We start from the raw sequence: 22,818 nt of genomic DNA, 5'->3' as shown, positions 1-22,818 counted from the left end.
CCTTACCCAGGGATATTTTTCCATTGATTTTTAGAGAGGGTAGAAAAGACGGGGAGAAACAGAGAAAGAGAAATATAGCTGTGAGAGATACATTGACTGACTGGTTGCCTCCTGCAAATGCCTTGACCAGGGCCATGGATCGAGTCTGCAACTAAGGAACAAGGTAGTGCCCTTGACAGGAATTGAACACGCAACCTTTCAGAGTCGATTCTCTGTCCACTAAGCCAGTGGTTGGCAAACCGTGGTTCAGGAGCCACATGCGCCTCTTTGGTTCCTTGAGTTTTTAGCAAAGGCCAGCTTAGAAGGACCCTAATTAAGTTAATAACAATGTACCTACCTATATAGTTTAAGTTTAAAAAAATTGGCCCTCAAAAGAAATTTCAATCATTGTACTGTTGATATTTGGCTCTGTTGACTAATGAGTTTGCCAACCACTGCACTAAGCCAAACCAGCCAGGGCTTCACTTGCAATTTTATTTCCGTTAATCAATCTCTCTCTCTCTCTCTCTCTCTTTCTCTCTCTCTCTCTCTCTCTCTCTCTCTTTCCCATACACACACACACACACACACACACACACACAATTTTGTGCACTGGGCCTCTAATATATATATAGTGCACAAAATTCATGTACGGGGGAAGGGGGTGGCGGGGGGCGGCGGGGAAGGGTGTTCCCTCAGCTTGACCTGAGCCCTCTCACAGACTGGGAGCCCTTGCTTAAGCCATCAGTGGGACATCCTTAGCGCTGCTGTGGTCGTGGGAGAGGCTCTCGCCACTGCCGCTGTGCGCGCCAGCTATGAGTCCAGCTTCTGACTGAGCAGTGCTCCCACAGGGGGAGCATATTGCCCACCAGGGGGCAGCTCCTACATTAAGCACCTGCCTCCTAGTGGTCAGTGCGCATCATAGCGACTGGTCATTCCATTGTTCCCATATTAGCCTTTCATTCTTTAGGATATAGCAAAATCATTGTTTTATTGGGTTACACTATTAGCTTTAAAATTTTACAGGCCAGAATGGTGGTTATTTGTAAAAATGCTAATTATGATAAAAGGTATCAGCTACGTATATTCGGTCCCTTTGAGTAAACAATTGTTACATCTAAAATCAAGCTTCCTTCAGTTTGTGGGCAGACAATGATTGCCTATAAATAAGCAATGAGCTGTATATATAAGGAAGATAAAATTTTAAATGCATGTCTCAGTGTCAAACTGTTTCTTTAAAAAGGTGAATGGACACTGCTCGTTCTGAGTTAGGTATTTTAAAGATGACTAACTCAAAGAAGGAATTCTAAAACAATCACCCAAAGCATGACAAAAATGTTACCCCGGTGGAGTAGTCTGATAAAGCTAACAGCATAAACTTCTAGTATCTGAGACTGAAATAGAAGAAAAAAAAAAAATCAAATCTGAGATGCAGTTTTTGTTGTCAATAAAAATTACAAATAAAAATTACTTAAAAAAATTTGCTAATCAACTATGTAATAACCACCTGTAGTTTTGATGCTTAACTGCTGTCTGTCTGAGATTAAATTCCCTCTCATTCTGTGCCCTGCTTAGGCTCAAAGTTGGCAAAATTGATGAATCTGGACAGCAGAGAACCTTCTGCCAAGGGCAGGCAGGAGTCCATGAGAAGCCAGAGCTGTGCTCTCTTGCAATCATGAAGTAGTTGTCTAAATCAGTGGTTTCCAAGCTTGTCTGCACATTGGGATCACCTGAGGAGTCAAAATACTCATGTCCCACCCCAAGAAAGTGTGATTCAATTGGTCTGGGCTTTGGAATTTTAAAGAGATTTCCAGGTGTTTCTAGTGTAGAGAAATTTAGAAACAATTTTGCTGTTGTTGCTGTTAATTCTCATCTGAGGATATTTTTCCATTGATTTTTAGAGAAAGTATAAGGGAGGTGGGGGAGAGAAAAAAACATTGATATGAGAAAGACACATCGATTGATTGCCTCCTGCACACACCTGGGCCCAGGGCCAGGGCTGGGGTTCAAGTCTGTAACCGAGGTACATGCCTTAACTGGAATTGAACCCAGGACCCTTTAGTCTGAGGGCCAATGCTCTATCCATTGAGCCAAACCAGCGAGGGCTATACTAGTATTCTTTTATATTTTTACATCCATTTTACCATACTTCCTATATCTTTCTCATGCTATTTTGGGATTTGTTATAGTCCATCATTGGAAGTACTACTTATTCTGGAATATTCCCACAACTATAAATCCATGGAGGTAAACCAAGATCCCAAAGCAAGAAGTATAATACAATTATTTATTATTGTCAAAAGAATAAAAGTAGGAAGAATAAGGGCATGAATAATTTGAATTTCATAAAATGCTTCTTCATGACAAGATTACTAGTGTATGGATGGTTTTTCAAATCCATGCCCCAGAAACCTATTATTTGCCATCCTAAAAGCAGATGGAAGAATTAGAGAATGCTGCCTGCAATAATCTGGGTTTAAGCAATGCTCTGGATTTGTGTGACCTGCTCCAGCTTTCCACTTTATCAGATGGAGCAGGGCAGCTGCTGGAACGAGGCATAAGGAATGGAGTCTTACACACAAATAAGGCTGTGGAGATACTAGGTTCATTAATGTTCTTGTTGGCAGGAATCAAAATGACTTAGAGGCAGCCAAGTAGAATTACAGGTTTGATTTACTTAAGAGATACATGTTATGCAGGCATCAGCATTTTTATTTTTTTTACACCAGCCTCAAGGTGGGCTTGATGATGAGACAGTGCAATCCTCCTTTCACAGTAAGAGTCAGTTGTATTTCCCTGTGGTGGAAAGCAAGAAAATAGTTTTAAAGGTTCAAAAGTGTCAGTTTATCAAAAGCATATAATGGGGCCTGGCTGGTGTGGTGCAGTGGTTGAGCACTGACCTATGAAGTAGGAGGTCAAAAATGGATTCTCGGTCAGGGCACATGCCCAGGTTGCAGGCTGGATTCCCAGTGTAGGGAGTACAGGAAGCAGTCGATCAATGATTCTCTCTGGTGTTTCTATCTTCCTCTCCCTCTCCCTTCCTCTCTGAAATAAAAAAAAAATTTTTATAAAAAGCAAACAATGGGAATACTACATATCTTTGTTTCTTAAAATAAAAAAGCACCAACAATACATGGACAGACGGAAACTAGAAAGCTCATGTCAGTGTCAGGGATTCATAATAAGAATGTGTAACTTTGCTCGGATGCACCAGTTAACATGCTCTAAATAGACCGAAGTACTGTGCTGAGTGTGTTGCTCCTTTGAAATTAAAACAATGACCAGATCATAAAGAGGATATGTGGATGTCACCATCTGAACCCTTCCCACCTCATGACACAATGTAATCTGACGTCAGTTCAAAATTCTACCAATAGCTGGGCAAACCAAGGCATTACTCACCGAAATGGGAAGAGAGGCAAAGGTGTCCAAGGAGAAGCACGTGATGAGTGGAAATAATAGTGAAAAGCAGCCTATGCGGTTCAACTTTGAAGGTTTCCTTGGTCAAGTGAAACAGAATGCTTTCTAAAAGGCAATATCGCTAATTCTCAGGATCTCCCCGTCTTCCTGAAAGCTGACTGCAAATCACCGAAACACAGGGAGACCAAACAGAAGCTATGTTCGTGATTACTTCCAAATACACAGAATCTTCCACAAGGATGTGCTCCTGTGGCAAGTGACATGTCAATTTGGTTTTCGGTTCCAGTACCAACAGCAACCAGTTGTTTCTTCTGAGGGTTGGGATTTTAGATCTGAAACCGAACTGTTCATTTCCCTCTGTCTCCTGTTTTTGCTGCCCCCACGGTTGCTGCCAAAGTGACAGTCTAACACCCATGCAATTGCCAAGCCTGAACCTGCAGCCAACGTGGGCTCCTCCCTTTGCATTTCAGGGCTACCTCCCGGTCCTGTATGTCCCCAACAGCAAATGAATCCTCCCTCTCCTCATCCCTCCCGCCACCACCACAGGGCACGTCCTCCTCCGAAGAGGAGGGTCGCTGGACCCTCATCCTGTGTTCCCTTAATACTCACCCTACCCTTCCAGAGTTTATTCCTTCCCTATTACTCAAATATGGACATATATTCCCCTGATTATTCTCTAACACTTTGTATCTTTGCTGGTTAATTCCTTTGCCTATAATGCTTATTCCCACCCCTTTACCTCCGCCCCATGTTCTAGTTGACTAGCTTTTACTTCCAGCTTCAGACTTGGCCTGACATCTCCTGTCAAACCTTTTCTTACTTTACCAAGCTGCATTAGGTGTTTCCTCTTCTGTGCTTCTTCTATCATGTGTGTGACTCCTCAAACATCTGTCACATTGTGGTCAGTGTGTTGACTTACTTGTCTATTCTCCTAATCTGGAGATAAAGGGTGAGCTCTCTACCCCTGGCGCACAGAAGGGGCTTAATAAATTTATGCTAAATCAGTAATTCTTCATCTACTGATGGGAATTGGAAAAAAAAAAAAAAAAAAGAAAAAAAGAGGAACTTTGAAAAATTAAGAGGCCTGGACCTCATTCCAGACCAACTTAAACTGAATTTCTGGAGGCAAAGCTCAGGCATTTCTTGAAAACTCTCTATTGATTTGAATATTGTTAGCGGCAGAAACCCACTGTGCTAAATCACTGTCTGGAAATGCTACCCTCTACTGTATCCTCCACCCCCCAGAGAAGTGTGAGTCTTTTATGTCTTTTTTTTTTTTTTTTTTTTTTTTTAAAGAAAGGACACTGTATTAGTTATCTATGGCTGAGTAATAAATTACCCCTGAATTTAGCAGCTTAAAACAACCAACACTGATAGACTCACAGTCAATCTTGGTCAGGAATCTGGGCACAGCAGGGCCCAGGGTTTTTCACAAGCCTGTATTCCTGGTGTCCACGGATGGACAAGGAAGAAGAGCTTGCAGCCACACCCACTCATACGGTTATGGAGAATTCGTTCTCACTGACTGTGTCTAGAAGCTCTCCCCAGTTCCCCTGCCTGTCTGGAGGGCAGCTTACAGCACAGCAACTGGCTTCCACTAAAGTGTGAGAGAAGGTGAGCAAGATGGAAGCCAGATTCTTTCTGTAACTTAATCTTGGAAGTGACATCCCATCACTTTTGCCATATTCTATTCATCAAAAGCATGCTCGCCCAAACTCAATGGGAGGAAATGATACAAGGGCATGGACCTGGGAAGTGGGTATCATTGGGAGCCATTTTAGAAGCAGCCTACCACAGACATTTAATGATACTTGGCTAAAAAATTAACCTACCTTAAAGTTGAGAATCTCAACCAGACTGTCTTAGCATTGTAAAACTGATCCAACCTGCTTTAGCAGAGATGAACTAGAAGTAAACTGACAGATGTACTTTCTAATAATAAATTTTTATTTTGTTTCATCTAACTTTAGATGCATTCATTTAAGGCGTTTGGACAAGATAATATCAAAGCAGGTCAGCTTGCATAATTCTAGCCTTCACATGGCCTTATGAATTAGGTCAATGTGCTTTTCAGATTAAAAGTGCTCCTCTTTCTTTTCCCAAACATTTTTTCAATTATACAAGTTCACAGAAAACAGGCCAGTTTAAGGATTTAACATATAATTTATTTTTAGTAAAGGGCAGGTAAACATAAAGGTACAATATTTAAAAAAAATAGGCAAGTACTGACTTTATGCTAATGAGAGTAAACAATTCTAAGTTTACCTCTCATTTTGGAGGGAGAAGCCAATGTATTGAACAACACTGAATATTGATCTCACTAACCAGAATTTAAGCCTATCAATACAAAAGGATTCATTCATTTTTGGACAACTTATCATTTAATGCTAAGATGGCAAGTTGAACTTGCTTAAAAATATTTAGCAAACTACACAAAGTATTAAAAGCAAAAAGAAATCCTTGTTAAGGCACAAATAACTTGCATCCTTAAACAAGATGTTAACAGCATATTTACACAAAACCCTGAACTTTTCTACTCAAGCTACAAAATGCCATCTCTCCGAAATTAATTAGTTTTGGTACAGAAAGAAAGTGCTAGCCTTCCAGATACAATACTGCCTTTGATAGCATGTTTTTCCTGGAACCATTTCCTAAATAATTGTTCAAAAATACTAGTAGCTCCTAAAGCCTGATGTGATTTTCAAAAGGATATGACCATAATGCAACGTTATAAAAGATGTACTAGTAACTGAGAAATTGTGCTTTCAGTACTTTATGCACGGGCATAAGTGACTTATGAACAATCTATTGTAATTTGCTTTTAAAATGATTAAACAGCACCTTTGAGGGGAAACCTGCCCTTTCCTTCAGCTGAGGTGGCAATTCTTAGTGACATGATTATACTCACTAAGACCTGGAAGACAAAGCCATGATTGGCTAGTGCTACCCAACAAAGGCAATCCTGTGTCAGCCACTATGAGTTACTGCAAACGTGGGAACTAACGCTGATCTGGACTGTTGAAGCTCTATAACCTTTTAAACATTCATTCTCTGAGCCACCCAGTTTCAATAGTCTAGACATGCTTATTTGGGGTTTAAGTCTGAATTTATGAAACCAGCGTAAAAGATAGCTCAGTTGGCTGCCAACTTGAGAGACGGGTTGAAAACAGACGGGACACCTAAAAATCTGGTAGGTTTTCCTTTCACAGTAATGAGTTAGCAATCTAAAACAACCTCGCATGTATTCCAGCCTTGATCAAATGAGTAAATATACTGAGGATAATGGCAATCAGGTTTCCTTCTGTTGAGGGAATTACCAAGATGAAAAACAAGAAAGTAGTGACAGATTGGAATTGAAGTTATCAGTATAAACTTGTTGTTTTCAACAGGTATAGAAGTAAATATAGATATCTGTATATATGCCTGCCTGCTGAGAGGGACTACAAGCAATGACACACCAGTAGCAATGAGAAAACTTAGCATTCAGCTTTTGGTTCTTGAATTCCATTCTCCACAAAAAGAAAGCAGGACACCTTGGGGGGGGAAATGGCTGCTTTGAGGGCTGAGGCAGGGAAAATACAAGATGAATTTAGAACATGTGGCTGTACCACAAAGTAAGAAAGGACTCAAAGAATGATGAGGACATCATTTTTAGTGGCTCAGTTGGTTGGAGCGTTGTCCCGTAAACCAAAAGTTTGCAAGTTTAATCACTGATTGAGTCATGTTCAGGAGGCAACTGATTCATTTTTTCTCACATCGATGTTTCTTTCTGTCCCTCTCACTTCCTCTAAAATCAATAGAAATATATCCTCAGGTGAAGATTAAAATAAAGAATGATGAGGAAATGACACAGTGGGGCTCTTGACACATACAGGACACATTCTGGGACTCTCTTCGTCAAATCTGGGAGAAATAGAACATCTAAATAAACAATAATAGTAATGGATTTTAATGCTAGGAATCCATAAGTCCATCTGTTATTTAATCAATCAATAAATAAACGTGGGAAAAAGGAAAACACATTTATTGGAATGCCAACTAAAATATATTGGTAGAGTCCAGCTAGTGTGGCTAAGAGGTTTGAGTATTAACTGAAGGATCAAGAGGTCACTGGTTTGATTCCTGGTTAAGGCACATGCCTGGGTTAGGGGCTCAATCCCCAATGCGGGAGTGGGTGTATAGGAGCCAGCTGGTCGATGATGTTTTTCTATAATCGATGTTTCTATCTCTTTATCCCTCTCCTTTCCCTTTCTCTGAAAATCAATAAAAACATATAAGAAAGAATTATAAAGATCAAGATAATATAAAAATATATACATAGGTAGACTGATGGAGTTAGAAAATTGGCCACTCACTTGGATAGGAACAGGGAGGAGGGACATGTTTAAGGATCTTGTGGTGAAGCATTTAGGCCCTACAAGACCCAGTTACATTCCAAGAGCTGTTTTTCAATGGGCTTATAAGTATCTGCTGCGGATGCATGACCTTGTTCTAGAACCCCAGGGACCTGCATTGTGATTCTCCCTCTGGACTTGCCATAAATTCCCACCACTGACACTACAGTGTGCTGGATCATATGGTCCAAGTGTCAGTCAGGGATATTCGCCCTAAGGCCTGGAACTGCTGCAGAGCCCGTTCCTGCTCTGGGCCCCATTCAAAACTGGCATCCTTCAAAGTCACTTGGCAAGTAAGTGAGAGCGTTATTCCTAGTTATAGAATGTGTTGCCTCCGGAAGCAAAAGAGGCCTAACATAAGAAAAATATGCTTAAGAAGCAATGTAAGCATGCAGGTCAGCATGGATGCTAAACATGAATTTCAAATTTGGTTCTTGAGCTTCCTCACAATAAATCAAAGAGAGGCAAGACTCTTATCAAAAAGTGGCTTCCATACTTGAAACCATGAAAGTCCTAGAAGAAAACTCTCTTTTATTGCTGATATTGCTCTTATTTTTTTTATAGCTCTCCTTGGACAAAGGGAAATAAAGGAAAAAAAAAATAAACAAATGGGACTACATCAAGCTAAAAAGTTATTGCAGTGTAAGAAACCATCAACATAATGAAAAGACAATGTACCGGATGGGAGAAGATAAGATAGTTGCCAATAAAACATCTGATAAGGGGTTAATAATTAAAATAAAAAAACTCATATAACTTAACACCAAAAAAACTAACAACCTGATTAAAAAATTGGCAGAGGACCTGATTAGACAGTTATCCAAAGACATACAGATGGCTAATAGACATATGAAAGTATGCTCAGCACCATTAATCATCAGATAAATGCAAAATTAAAACCTCAATGAGATATCACCTTCCACCTGTCAGAATGGCTATCATCAATAAGTCAACAAAAAACAAGTGTTGGCAAGGATGTGAAGAAAAGCGAACCCTCAATACTGTTTGGTGGAATTGAAAATAGGTGCAGCCACTATGGAAAACAGTATGAAAGTTATTGAAAAAATAAAAAATAGAACTACTACATAATACAGCAATCCCAATTCTGGGTATTTATATGAAGAAACCTAAAATACTAATTTGTAAATATAAATATATATGGACTTCTATGTTCGCTGCACCATTATTTAAAACTTGAGGCCCGGTGCACGAAATTCATGCATGAGGGTGGGAGTGGGGGTTCCTCAACCCAGCCTGCACCCTCTCCAATCTGGGACCCTTCAAGGGGTGTCTGACTACCTGTGTAGGCCCGATCCCAGTAGGTTGGCAGGGTATGCAGAAAGCTTGGCTTCCTCCATTACTGGGGGAAACTCAAGCCTCCTGCTCTATCCAGTTCTGTGGCTGCTACCATTTTTGTTGGGATTTATTTATCTTCTATAATTGAAACTTTGTAGCCTTGAGTGAAAGCTTGGCTTCCTCCATTACTGGGGAAACCCAAGCCTCCTGCTCACTCTGTGGCTGCAGCCATATTGGTTGGGTTAATTTACATACTTGCTCTTGATTGGCTGGTGGGTGTAGCAGAGTGATGGTTAATTTGCATATTATTCTTTTATTAGATAGGATAGCCAAGCTATAGAGACAACTTAAGTGTGCATTAGTAGATGAGCGGATAAAAAAGCTGTGGTACATTTACATAATGGAATATTAGTTGGCCATGAGTGAAAACTTGCCATGTGCAACAACATGGATGGACTCAGAGGGTATTATGCTGAGTAAAGTAAATCAAACTAACAAAAAGACAAATACTATATGATTTCACATAAACAATGAAAACAGAAACCAACTTACAGATAGAGAGAACAAATTGATGGTTGTCAGATGGAGCAAGGTTAGAGGAATGGGTGAAAAATGTAAAAGAGATTAAGAAGTACAAACTGCCAGTTGTAAAAATAGTCATAGGGATATAAAGTATATAGGGAATATAATCAACAATATAAAGAGCATAGGGAATCTAGTCAATAATATTGTAATAACTATATAGGGTGTCAGAAGAGTACTAGATTTGGGATGGTCACTTTGTAAGGTATATAAATGTCTAATCATTATATTGTACACCAGAAATTAATATAATATTGTATGTCAATTCTAATTGAAATATACATTTACAAGTTAAATGAAAACAATTTTAAAGTGGCTTCCAGAACTTTTTTAGAATAACAGCCTATCTTAAATGGGATTTTATATAAAGGGTACCATGACAGAAAGGACAATGTTTTTGAAAATACAGCAAATATGATTAACATGTTTTATATGGTTACTTCCAATAGTTTGCTTAGGTGAAGATCAAAGTTGTCAAATTAAAATGCTACTTAGTGAAGGCGATATTGCTTGGGCTGTTTTTGCAATACATATTGCTTTTACATGAAAGAATTCTTATACCATATGGATTAGTTTTTCCAATTGGACAATAGTTCTTATTTAGTCTTTAGGAGACCTTGGAACAGAAATAACAGATGACTTGACACAGCTAGTATAATTACATCATTTAGAGGTAGGCCTAATAATTGAACCTCTAGACTCAGCAGGAAAGCTTAGTGTTTCTCAGAACTTTAATAGAATTGCAAACCAAAGCTTCAGATGTATTTGCTAAAAAATTTATCCCCTCAAAAGGGTAGCCTTTTCTCTACAGGGAATTAGTTTGCTGCAAATGCATATATATTACATTCTGGAGATACAGAATTGTAAAGGTAAACAGTTTCAGTATTAAAAAGCAGAAACGGCAGAAACCGGTTTGGCTCAATGGATAGAGCGTCGGCTTGGGGACTGAAAGGTCCCGGGTTCGATTCTGGTCAAGGGCATGCACCTTGGTTGCGGGCATATCCCCAGTAGGGGGTGTGCAAGAGGCAGCTGATAAATAACTCTCTCTCATCGATGTTTCTAACTCTCTATCTCTCTCCCTTCCTCTCTGTACAAAATCAATAAAATATATTGGGGGGGGAAAAAAAGCAAAAACACCCAATTTTTGGTATTAAGTGAAAACAATTCTGTAAACTAAAAGCAGTGTCACATAAACCACCTATATTGACTGTGCACAAAAACACTGAAGTGTTTCTAAAGTGTGTGGAAATGGCCAGGGAGAGAAAGGAATAATCAGCCAGAGCAGCATCTGCTATCTAATTCCAGTATTTCTTCTGCAATCCACATTTGGAATCATAAAGCTGGAAATATCTACACAGGTCATCTAGCCTGCATATATAATCACCGTCCATTTTCAAAGATCTCTGTTTAGATCTCCAGTATAGCTTGTTTGTATCTTATTTCTCAGCACCTACAGTCTAGGACAAATTACCTTTATCTTATCAATGAAGATGATGAATCGCTACATTCCTAGTGCACACTTTTACATTCTTAGAAATCTTTAAGCAACTAGTCTTCTTTCATTAACAAGATAATCACAATTCTTTTTACCTCCCCCCACACATCTTATTTGCTAACCTTGAGACCCTTTTTACTGAGGCATCCCTTATTACTTTCCAAACCTGTTGCAACAGTTTGGTACTTTCATATGAGCTTCACAACTCCCCAGGGTTTAGATTATTTCATGATTCGTTCAAACACTAACAGTTTCATTTTTAAAAAAATATATTTTATTGACTTTTCACAGAGAGGAAGGGAGAGAGATAGAGAGCTAGAAACATCGATGAGAGAGAAACATGGACCAGCTGCCTCTTGCACACCCCCTAATGGGGATGTACCCGCAACCAATGCACATGCCCCTGACCGGAATCGAACCTGGGACCCTTCAGTCCGAAGACCGATGCTCTACCACTGAGCCAAACTGGTTTCGGCAACAATTTCATTTTTAAGTAGTAATGCTATAATTTGGAATCAATTATTCAAAACAATATTCTTGGATCTAGGTTAACTGATCTCATATAACTTACAATCTAGTAGGAAAAATACATTAAATCAGTAAACAAAATAGATGTCAAAATGAGGTATTGTGAAAAAAAGAAAAAAGAAAAAAATAAATAGGGGTAGAGAGGGCGTTTGTGAAGAGGAAGGAAGGCAGTAGCCATGCAAAAATATGAAACTAATGTTATAAGCAATTTTTGGGCTAAAGTAGGTCTAACTAGTTATCCTGCTATATATGTGTAAGCATTCCTTCTGAATTAGATAACATTGCACTGCTCCCTGCTGAATCTTCTCATTCTTACATGTTCAACATGTTGAACATGTAAGAAAGCTCTCAAAATGTTTAGTCAGGTCTAGATCTAAAAGATAGAAAACTAATTCTATCTTTTAAAAGTATTTCATTATCTCCCTAACTGGTATATCCCATAAGTTTTCAAGAATGCCTTGTAATTTAAACAATATTTCATAATATTAGCTAATTATTAAAATTACATTTAACAATGGATGAAAAGTAACATTGGGAAAAAAAAATTATTTGTGTTACTGGATAGACCTAAAGGACCTTTCTAGAAAACAGTAACTTGGTGACGCTTTATAAGCAAAACAGGCTGAAAGCAAACTGGCAGAGTAGGACCCATTCAGAAGACAAGACAGAGGTGACAGAATCACTGATCAGCTGCTCTAACAGTGAAAGACCCAATACAGAAGTTAGAGGTTGGCAGACAGGTCACATATGTGAGATGAAGCAGCAAATCAACTGTCAAGGATGGAGAATCTTCTGCACCTCTACAGCTCTTTGAGATGCTGCCACCACCTGGGCAGTAGGCAATTTTGAAGTATAGGAAGATTTTAGTTGTGATTATCAGTTAATTATAGAGTCAAAACGCACAATTTTCATTTTATAAAATTATATTTTTTTGCCAAGTCTTTGGACATAAAAAAAAAAAAAAGGCAGAGATTTAGGCAGATGTGTTTAGAATCCTGCTGTACTTTTTTTTTTTTTTTTTTTTTTTTTAGAAGGGGGGGAGAATAGAGAGATTGAAACCCTCATTAGAGAGAGATATTGATCTGCTGTTCACCCCTACTGGGGATCAAGCCCGCAACATGGTATGTGCCCTCACTGGGAATTGAACTGGAGACCTCCTGGTCATGGGTCGACACTCAACCATTGAACCACATCAGTCGGGCCCTGCTGCACTTTTAAAGTCTCTGGTTCCTTATCTGTAAAATGGATATAAGATTACTGTAGAGGGGGGTTGTTTAGTCTCAGAATTAGTGATAATAGATGTGAAGCATCTAGCTCAGTACCTGGCACACAGTAACAACTCAATAAATAGCTTTAAAAATTATTCTTCTTTAGTATGATTTTCCAAATAGCACTAAAACTTGATTATTACTTTTCTTAATCACAGAAATATGACTATAAAGAAATGTATTTACATTGTGTATCTATGGAAGAAAAAACTCACAATATAAAAAAAGACTTAGGGAAGAAACCAATTCCATCAAAGTAAGTCAAATATGTAAAGTGTTGCTGCAGGGAAATAAGCACAAAATGTTGAACATGTAAGAAACTCTCAAAATGTTTAGTCAGGTCTAGATTACAAGTGAATCTTATTCAGGTTTCACTCATTCACAGTTTTGACACAAGTCAGGGTAAAATATAACTTTGTACCATTCAAAGAAAATACTTATAAACAAACACATGACAATGACTAGGAATTAACTTTTTAAGAGAAAAAAAAACAAAACAAAACTGTTACAATTTTGTAAGATTCCATTTTCAAATATACAATTGCAATAAAGCAGTGATTTTCAGCTTTTTTCATCTCATGACACACATCAACTAACTAGAGACCCAGTGCATGAATTCGTGCACGGGTGGGATCCATTGGGGTGGCCTGTGGAGATCAGCCCCCCACACCTGGCTCCCTCAGCTCCTGCTGCTGCCACTCAATCTGGCCCGCTCACACCCCCCTTGGCTGGTGCTGCCTGCTCACCTGCTCCACCATCCCACGGGGGTCCCATTCTTGTCGGGGCCCATCGGGGCTGGCAGCACCTCCACTGTCGCCTGCTGCTAGCAAATGTGTCTGCCGATGCCTGCCATATTCCGTGCCGTCCTCTGGTGGTCAGTGCACGTCATAATGAGCAGTTGAACTTCTGGTTGAACTCCCAATTGAACGACTGCCTGAGAGGCAATTTGCATATTAGGCATTTATTATATAGGATTACTAAAATTCTGCAGCACAATAAAAAATATGTTTTTGCTCATCTGACAAAATTTAAAAAATTTTGACTCGTTCACACCATACAGCTATTGTTGTGTTGGCTGTTGTCATTTTTTTTATTTGGCAATCTAAGGGGAAAGAGGTAAGTGCCCCTGACTGCAGTCAGGTATTGCATGTTTTAAAAATTCTTGTGGCACACTATTTGAAATCACCAGGTAGCTCAGTTGGCTGGAACATTGCCCCGATATACCAAGGCTGTGGAACAACAGTAAGTGGAACAACAAAAATGGATGTTTCTTTCGCTTTCTCTCTCTCTTTCTTCTTCTCTCTCTCAAATCAATTCCTATGCAAAGACAAACTCTACTTAATTAAAAGTGTAAGGTTTAGTTAATTTGGTAAGTTACATGGATACAGTTTTAGTTCTTAAAAATAAATACAGGCAGACCTCATTTCCTTGTTATTCTAAGCTGGTATTCTGGAAGACATTTGAGAGAGAATTAAAACCCATTTAAGGGCTTTTTCAAATAAAGAACAAGACCTTAACAAAACTGGCTATGATGTTTCCCCCTAACTTCCTTACTCTGCATTGCTTATGAAACATAAGTCAGAAAAATGGCCAAATCCAGTTCAACTGATAGAATTTGAAAGTGGAAAGCATACCAGTGCTAAGTAGTATACTACACAAATAGAAGGGGAAAGGGGCTCAGAGCGACTTAGAGTACACATGATCAGCAGAGACAAGTGAATCACAAACTGACTCTCACTACAGAAAGAACCAATCTTGACACCGCCTCTCATTCAGGCAATGCAGGTTGCAACAGGAGCTCAGCAGTGGCAACTCTATACCCTACCTGGGCTTGCAGCCTGCCCTGGACCTGGAAGCTAGCTCAGTAACATTAAACTGGGAAGGCATGGTGGAACACTAGAGCCAAAGAGCTACAGAGGCTTTCTCATGCACTTTTCTTTCTTTTTTTTTTTTTAAATATATATATTTCTTTATTGATTTAGAGAGGAAGAGAGAGATAGAAATATCAATGATGACAGAGAATCATTGATTGGCTGCCTCCTCCTGCACGCCCCCTATTGGAGATCGAGCCCACAACCCAGACATGTGCCCTTGGCCGGAATCAAACCTGGGACCCATCAGTCCGCAGGTCAACGCTCTATGCACTGAGCAAAACCAGCTAGGGCTCTCATGAACTTTTCCCCCGGCCCAGGACTCCTATGTGTTTAACAAGGTTTGCAGCAGAGCAAACTATTGGGGAAGCAGTAACTAGGAACACTGTCTCTCCACCTTGGCCTCTGGAATGAAGGTTATTAAAATAAAGTCTGACCCCCTCCCGGAATTACTGCTTGGACAAGTTTTAAAAATCCGCATAAAGTTACCTCCAGCAAGTAGTTTTCAGTAAACACTTTCAGTCACTCCAGGGACTGACGCTGCTTTTTCTGGCCACAACAGGTACAGGCTCGGTCAGAGTAGCTTTGAAACCATCATCCAAGTTTTCAAACAAGAATAAGAAAGCAACTGCTGCTAATAAAACATACAAACATTAACATATACCCAACGAACACTGTTTTAGATCATCAGATTATTTGCCAAGAGCCTGTTCCCTGGTAAATAATAGTTACTGTTGTTATACCTAAACGAGTTATACATGTTTCAGCTTGCTCCTCAAAGAGTACATTCTATAGTCTTTCAGGAATAAAAACCTGCTTTATTTGTCATACAACAGTGAGAGGTCTTGCAACACTTGTGCAAGCAATCACAAAATTTGGTCACCAACCAACCCAGAGCCAACCTCTCCGTTCCTGCAGATTAGAAGACACTATTCACTCACTCCTGCTTGTTGACTTCTGCATCCCTTTGTGTACTGAAAGAACAACAGCCTCTGCGGGAACTCCATGCCGTTTAATTATTTATCGTTTGCTTTGGACAACTATCGATCATTCTTTTGTGACATGAGAGCTAGGTACTTATTAAAAACAAACAGCAGAAAGTCCTCACTCAGCATGGCTGCATTGCCCCTTAGTAACAAGAGTGCATCCACTAGGGTCCAACTTTTTCTGTCTCCTCTACGTGCGGCTAAAGCTACGGCTAACGGAGTCGTGGTGTGACCCTCACCTTGACTTGGGGACCTACGCCTTCCTCGCCGCCGCTCTGAGGTCGGAGTTTCCAGGGGCCCCAGACCGCCCCCACCCCAACCCCAACCCCAACCCTTCCCCACGGGCTCCAGCAGGGACGGAGCTGTTGGCGGCCTCGGGGCCAAGGTAGAGGCACTGAGGTCCCTACCCGCTCCCGAGGGCCAGCCCCGCCCCCGCGGCCTCACCTGCCGCCCCGGAAGCCCCGCCCCCTCGCCTTGCCCTGGAAGCCCCGCCCCCGCCCCGCAAGCCCCGCCCCGCGCCCTGGAAGCCCCGCCCTGGAAGCCGCGGTCCCGGGCTGCACGCGGCGGCCGCGCAGCCGGAAACTGGCCCGTTGGCTTCCCCAGGCCGGATCTGGACCCGGCCGACGTGTGGGCGGGGCGGGGAAGCGGGGCTTCCGCCTTCCTGCTTCCGGCCTGGCGGTGAGTTAGGAGTTGGGGTCCGAGTCCAAGGCCCGGGGCGCGATGGGGGGGATGCTCGGGGCTGCTCGCGGTGGTTCGGCCCCGGCGCCGGGCGGAGGCTGCCGCGGCCCGAGCGCGCGAGGGGTGGCGGGGGCTCCCCCTGCGCCCCCGGACGGCCGCTCCGGAGCCCCGCGGGGCCCGCACTAGCCGGGGCCGGGAAAGGTCGGGTGAATGGGGGCCCCGGGGCCGGGTCGGGGGACGAGGGAAGACGGAGCGGGAGGGAACCCCCGGGAGGAGGCGGGAGGGCGGCGGCGGCGGCGGCGGCGCGGGGCGCGGGGCGCGGCTCCGGCCGGAGAGCAGCTCGGTGGAGCCCTAACGGAAGCGCCAAGTAACATTGTTCCTGCAAGTGTGGGAGCTCCCGGAGGTGTGCGGGCTGTGCGCGGTAACTCCTTTTGTGTCAGTGGAGAACTTTGCCCTGAGCCCGGCCCTTCACGCCGGCTTTATTCCTTATGGCACACTGCCTCTCTTATCTCTGAGTGTTGCATTGATGAGGTCGTTGCTGGGCTGAAGTGGAAACGGGCGGATATCTAGTAGTTCCCGCTGTGGGTGGGGCGTCCGAACTGCGGGGTGGGAAGGTGAGCCTGATATTTAACCAGTCTTAGGCACTTTACTGTGTGTCCAGTTCAAAATATGAAGAAATCGTAGGCTGTAGTTAAAACCAGTCGCAATAGTTTTTTTTGAGGTGATGGGACTGTGGGTGATTTATGTCTTGTTTTGGTTATCTTTGATCCTTCTAGGGAGGATACGAATCGTGTAATAGGGAGAGAGAAAAAAAACTTTAAAGCTTAAGGAGAGATATTTGATTTTGTAATTAATGTACCTAATCCTATAAATAAGTAGTCGACGACATAGTGTAAAAAGTTCAGATGTAGGAATGGATACGCTATAACATCAGCGAGCTAACATCTTTTTATGTCACTGAATTATAAAATTCATAATTGCATTGTTGAAATAAGCTATTTAGTAAAATGGCTCCAGTAATTAGGATTTTCTCCTAAGGCATTTACAGTTGTGATTCTTTTTAATTAGGAAGAAATCGATATTAGATGTCTATAATGTGCCAGGCAATTTTAGGTGTCATTTATAGGTTGCATATTTAGTATTTAGAAATTTTTCATTTAAAAATTATATTTTATTGATATTTTACAGAGAAGAGAGAGTTAGAAATATCTATCAGCTGCCTCCTGCACACCTCCCACCGGGGATGTGCCCGCAACCAATGTACATGCCCTTGACTGGAATGGAACCTGGGACCTTTCAGTCCGCAGACTGATGCTCTATCCACTGAGCCAAACTGGTCAGGGCAGAGAAATTTTTTATTTAAAATTGTATTATAATTATCCTGAAAATTGTGATTTAAACTTTGTTTTTTATTCTTTTTAGCCCACCCAGCATATAGAATTTAAACCTTCTCTCAGTAGTAGAGCTAAAGACGACGACAGCCAACCAGGGGTCATCCATCTGAAACTGTAATTGGCTCACTAATCCAGGACAAAGTTAGAGATCACAACTCAAGCATAAGGTAATTTTTTAAATTCCAACTGACATTGTAAGCGAATGTACATAAACCCATTCTTACCAAGGAATTCTAATTCTCTACTTTGAATAGAGGTTGACACAAATGTGAAAGGTAGAAAAGCCTCTAGGGCAAAATAAAAAATGACACTCAAATCCACACTTTCCTCATTTGCCAGATGGTCTTCCCTTATCAACTCAAAAGGGAACAAAATCCATGGCACCTGTCATGGTTAATTTTCCCATTATTAAATGTATTATCATTGATTAAATTATGTCTTCAAGTAGGAGTCCTTACAGCTGAAAGAGGGCATAAAATAGCACGTCACATTTTGCTTATATCTCTTTGCATATGAATGGATAGTATTGCAGCTTCTTTTTACTCCTGGAAATGGCCATCCATTACTTCTCCTACTCCAAGCATTTTTTGTACCCTGACTTGTCTTTTTCAAACACCAAAGTTGATGATTTGTATTTTTGTTAATTAACACTTAATAGTACTAAGGCTATGTAAAAAACAAACAAACAACAAAAAAAACACCCCAAAATAAATGGGACTTATCTGTTTCCTGGAATGAGTATATAAAACTCAAAACTTTGCAGCTAAATAAAGTTTATCTTGAATATAGGCAGCATGTGAGAATGCATAGCCTTTATGACAGATTCCACATGGATTTTACTTTTATCTTCTATACCTTCACATCTTTTAAGTGTCAATTTTCTTGTTGTCCTAGTTGAATTATTCTTTCTTAACTGGAGATACTAGTCTATTAAAATAGTACTAATTAGTACTTTTAAAAAACAACTAATGAGTGATAATGGAATTCTGAGTTAACAGATTGTATAATGTAACTTGTTCAAAAATTTGATTAATTACATATTCTTTTCTCTTATTCTCTCCTTCCAGTCTCCTTTCCCTCACACTGCTACAGAGATGTTTGACGTAAAGGCTTGGGCTGAGTATGTTGTGGAATGGGCTGCAAAGGATCCATATGGCTTCCTCACAACAGTTATTTTGGCCCTTACACCATTGTTTCTAGCAAGTGCTGTACTGTCCTGGAAACTGGCCAAGATGATTGAGGCCAAGGAAAAGGAGCAAAAGAAAAAACAAAAGCGCCAAGAAAATATTGCAAAAGCTAAACGACTGAAAAAGGATTGAAGGCATGAACAGGCTCTGGGACCAGAGGAAACTCATTCGGGAAATGAGGCAGCTTTGGAAGGACCCTGTAAGGTTTCTTTTCTGGATTTATGATGGCATTTAATAAACGAAGCCTGAGCATATGGAAGAATCGTGTTAGTTCTGACCGCTACTGTAGCAACTTTTAGGCTTCTGTGTAGAAGTCTGTTGACAGTTATTTATTATGCCAAAAATGCTTCATAACCGACTTAGTCATTTGCCGTTTTGCGGCCTAATACATCCTGTGGAGAAAAAATGACTTTAGATTATGAACTCTTCAAATACTGGCTCAAAAAGGGCCTTGTTCTGGACAAAGGAAACTAAGAATGTAAAAATGAGAACTTTCCTGAGGTGAAAGATAAGTTTTGGCTTAAAAAGTGATACCGCATATTAATCAAATCTTTTGTCATTATTGCTTATATCTTAGTATCATTTCTGGCTTTCTCAAAGCAAAATATTATTAATCAGTGAGTACTTCATTTTCTACATTTTTCTCATTCTAGCCTTTGAGAGACTGGTAATTATCAGACATTCTGCCTTTTTTAAAATCTAATTTTATGAAAAATTCATCTTGATTGTATAAAGTACCACCTACTAATAATAATTTTATACGTATGAATGCTGCCATTTACTTAGAGATAACTTGTTGACTAGAGTAACATTTTAAAGCTTGCAGTAAAATGCCAACCCTTGTAGTACTTTGGAACCAGTTTATTCTTGTTCTAAGAAGAAATGTGAAGTAATTAAAATGTCTTATACGATAATTTGCTGATTATATGTATACCACTTTTAACTTTTCCAATTTTTGAACTCATGTAGTAATGTTCTATAATTTTTGATCAAACAAGTTCACAGTGAAAATTAAAATTTCAATTTTGTTTTCAAGAAACTCTAAGAGTAAGTCATATTTCATAAGTTAAATTCATGGTCCAATAATTTTATTTGCTATCAGTATTTAATAGCTCATTAATATTTTCCTCATCCTAATAATGAATTCTAAATTACAGAAATTATCCAACAGCTTTAATTTAAAAATGAAAGTAGATATTGAAATAAAATTGATACTTTTTTATAAGGAGGTCCTGAGGTTTTAGATTTTTTTGGGGGGGGAAAGGGTATTAAATAATTTAAGTTAGTAATGTTATAAAAGTTAGACTTTTCAAAAGATGATGAATTTCATTTGTAAAAGTTGAGGCTGATGTTTCTCAAATGACAACCTAAGGGCCCCAAGAATGTTTATGGACTGGTATGAATAATACTACCACTATTTTAGGTTGTCAGTTTCTACTTGATGCCATTGTAAACATTACATTGCAATCCTAGGTACTGAAATAATCCAGTGTTTAGTTATGAGATATAATTTCAGGTGATCAAGATATGCTTTTTGTATTATTGAAATGAAAACAATACTTAAAAAAATGCTTAGGTATAACTACTGACCCTGGTGTGTCTGCAGAATCCAGTTTAAGAAAAAACTAGGTTGCCGGGACCGGTTTGGCTCAATGGATAGAGCGTCAGCTTGGGGACTGAAAGGTCCCGGGTTCGATTCTGGTCAAGGGCACATACCTTGGTTGTGGGCATATCCCCAGTGGGGGGTGTGCAAGAGGCAGCTGATCGATGACTCTCTCTTATCAATGTTTCTAACTCGCTCTCTCTCTCCCTTCCTCTCTGTATAAAATCAATAAAATATATATTTTTTAAAAAACTAGGTTAAGATATGTCTAAAGGGCTTTTGGGTTTCTGCCATCAAGTTGTTCAGAAAAGGAATTTATATACATAGGTCTCACTTATGGCCACATTTTAGAGTAAAAATACTACCGCAAAAGAAATATTCCTCTTAATTCTCAGTTATCTATTAAAGCTGTGGATTCATTGTTCTGCTGTGGTAATTTAAAGATATTAATTTAACTGAAATATTTTTTTCCTATAATTTCTTTTAAAGTCTTAAACACATGCCAGTTTTATATTTGTTTGGCATATGGCATTTGTTGTTACTTTAGCTTTTCCCAACACTTAGGAAGCCTTTTTATACATAAAAGGTCAATAGGTTTTACAGTGTGTGTGTGTGTGTGTGTGTGTGTATGGGGGTGGGAATTCAAAATAGAGCCTACTATGAGATTTGGATTTTTTAGAAATATTAATCTTTTCTCATTGAAACAAATAGTACTATAGTTAAGAGTCACATTTACTATTATCTAGAACACTTTAAAATTACCTACTTATATTATTTGAAGTTCTGAGAAGTAATACAATCAGTTACCCCTCTCCCCTTTTTTTTTGGCTGGTTTTGGGGAAATAAAGATAGTTGCCTCTAGCAAACATTTAAAATCCCCTCTCTGCAAAGTTTTTGTGTGAAAATTTAATCCTTAGTGTCCATGTGATAAACTTCAGCATGGTATTATTACTGTATCAAATGTGCAAGGGCATTTCTAACTTTTTATTTCTTGAAATTATAGTAATCAAACTGGAAATAAGCTTAGAAAGTTATAAGCTGGAAACCCAATGTTGAAATCCTATATAATAAAAGTATAATAAGCAAATTGACTGAATGGCAGAATGATTGGTCCACGAAGAGGGGGGTTGGGGCGGGGTGGTGGCGCAGGGCAGGGCCAGCAAGGCATGTGCCATTGGGCAGGGGGAGGGGACAGCAGTTGGGGGGCGGCAGCGACCAGCAGTGATAGAGGGGTGATTTGTGGGGGGTGTAAGGGCCAGCAGGCACTGTCCCCTGATCAGCCTGCCTGGTTACCTCTTGCAGAGGGAGTCCTGAGGGCTCCTGGACTGCAAAAGGGCACAAGCTGGGCTGAAGGGCAACCCCCTCCCAGAGTGCATGAATTTTCTAGTAAATTACAATTAACAGCTTCTTTTCTATTCCATCTTTCCTTACAGATGAAGTAAGGGAAAGTGGCCTGGGGCACTTTACACCTCATAAGCTTTTCACTTAAAGTTTGGTTCCTATTTAGGATTGCTTTTATGTTTACAGTTTGTTATAATATCACTCTGGTTGATATCCTATCTGGACAAATTCTGTATCTCTGAAACATTTAAAGGGATTCCATGTTCAAATACTAAAAGTTTTAGAAACAAGGTAATTCTTAGGATTCATTCCTGCATCTATGTTGGAATCTTTTTAAACTTAATTTGACTATCAATAGACTCTCCTCACCTCTAATTTTTTTCTTCAAAGAACACATAGTTTGAAAAAGCTTTGGCTAAATAAATTCAGGTTTTATTTTAAACAATGTGCTGTAAGAAAAGGTATTTCCTCTGCAGCTCACACAGGTGGGACTGCTGGCCTGCTGTCTAGGGCGGGCCCCCTTGTGTGTTGTGTCTCCGCTCTGGGCCCATTTGCATTTGCAGTCTCCTGAGCCAGTCATGACTGTTCCGGTATCCAGAATAATTTGCATATTTCATATCTATCTATCTACATATAGATAAGCAAGTATTGTAGAGGTATAAGAAATCAGAAAGGATTTACCTCTGAGAAAGTACTTAAAAATTTTTAAAAACTACATAGGTTTGATGTCTGCCTTAAAGGGATAAAAAACATTTTCTTTAAAATAATTGTAAATGTCCAAATTATAACAATTTAA

General features: G+C 40.0%; 1 protein-coding gene and 1 long non-coding RNA gene across 10 annotated transcripts in view; one reads left to right on the top strand and one right to left on the bottom strand.

Annotated features, from left to right (window-relative positions):
* Nucleotides 1–16,224, bottom strand: part of LOC123651164 — a 51,416-nt gene extending 35,192 nt beyond the window's left edge. For 2 of the 8 annotated variants that reach the window (XR_006739677.1, XR_006739679.1), the window contains exons 1-2: nucleotides 15,323–15,570; nucleotides 13,709–13,896 (exon numbers count right to left, since the gene is read on the bottom strand). This is a non-coding gene — a long non-coding RNA (uncharacterized LOC123651164). The other 6 variants (XR_006739680.1, XR_006739678.1, XR_006739684.1 and 3 more) reach the window with 6 other exon arrangements.
* A 126-nt stretch (nucleotides 16,225–16,350) lies between these two features.
* Nucleotides 16,351–21,772, top strand: SMIM15 (small integral membrane protein 15). 2 transcript variants are annotated; one of them, XM_045571569.1, is made up of 4 exons: nucleotides 16,351–16,497; nucleotides 17,929–18,058; nucleotides 18,959–20,707; nucleotides 20,938–21,772. In XM_045571569.1, the coding sequence occupies exon 3, from the start codon at nucleotides 18,986–18,988 to the stop codon at nucleotides 19,208–19,210; it is 225 nt and encodes a 74-aa protein (XP_045427525.1). In that variant the 5' UTR covers nucleotides 16,351–16,497; nucleotides 17,929–18,058; nucleotides 18,959–18,985; the 3' UTR covers nucleotides 19,211–20,707; nucleotides 20,938–21,772. The 2 variants fall into 2 exon arrangements, with proteins under 2 accessions (XP_045427525.1, XP_045427524.1); XM_045571568.1 differs by lacking the exon at nucleotides 16,351–16,497 and adding an exon at nucleotides 16,509–16,698 and having other exon boundaries at nucleotides 17,920–18,058.
* Nucleotides 21,773–22,818: the final 1,046 nt, after the last annotated feature.

The sequence above is a fragment of the Pipistrellus kuhlii genome, unplaced genomic scaffold (assembly GCF_014108245.1).
Source record: "Pipistrellus kuhlii isolate mPipKuh1 unplaced genomic scaffold, mPipKuh1.p scaffold_m20_p_4, whole genome shotgun sequence".
Lineage (NCBI taxonomy): Eukaryota > Metazoa > Chordata > Mammalia > Chiroptera > Vespertilionidae > Pipistrellus > Pipistrellus kuhlii.
The sequence above is the reverse complement of the archived record's forward strand: the minus strand, read 5'-3'. Positions and strand labels throughout refer to the sequence as shown.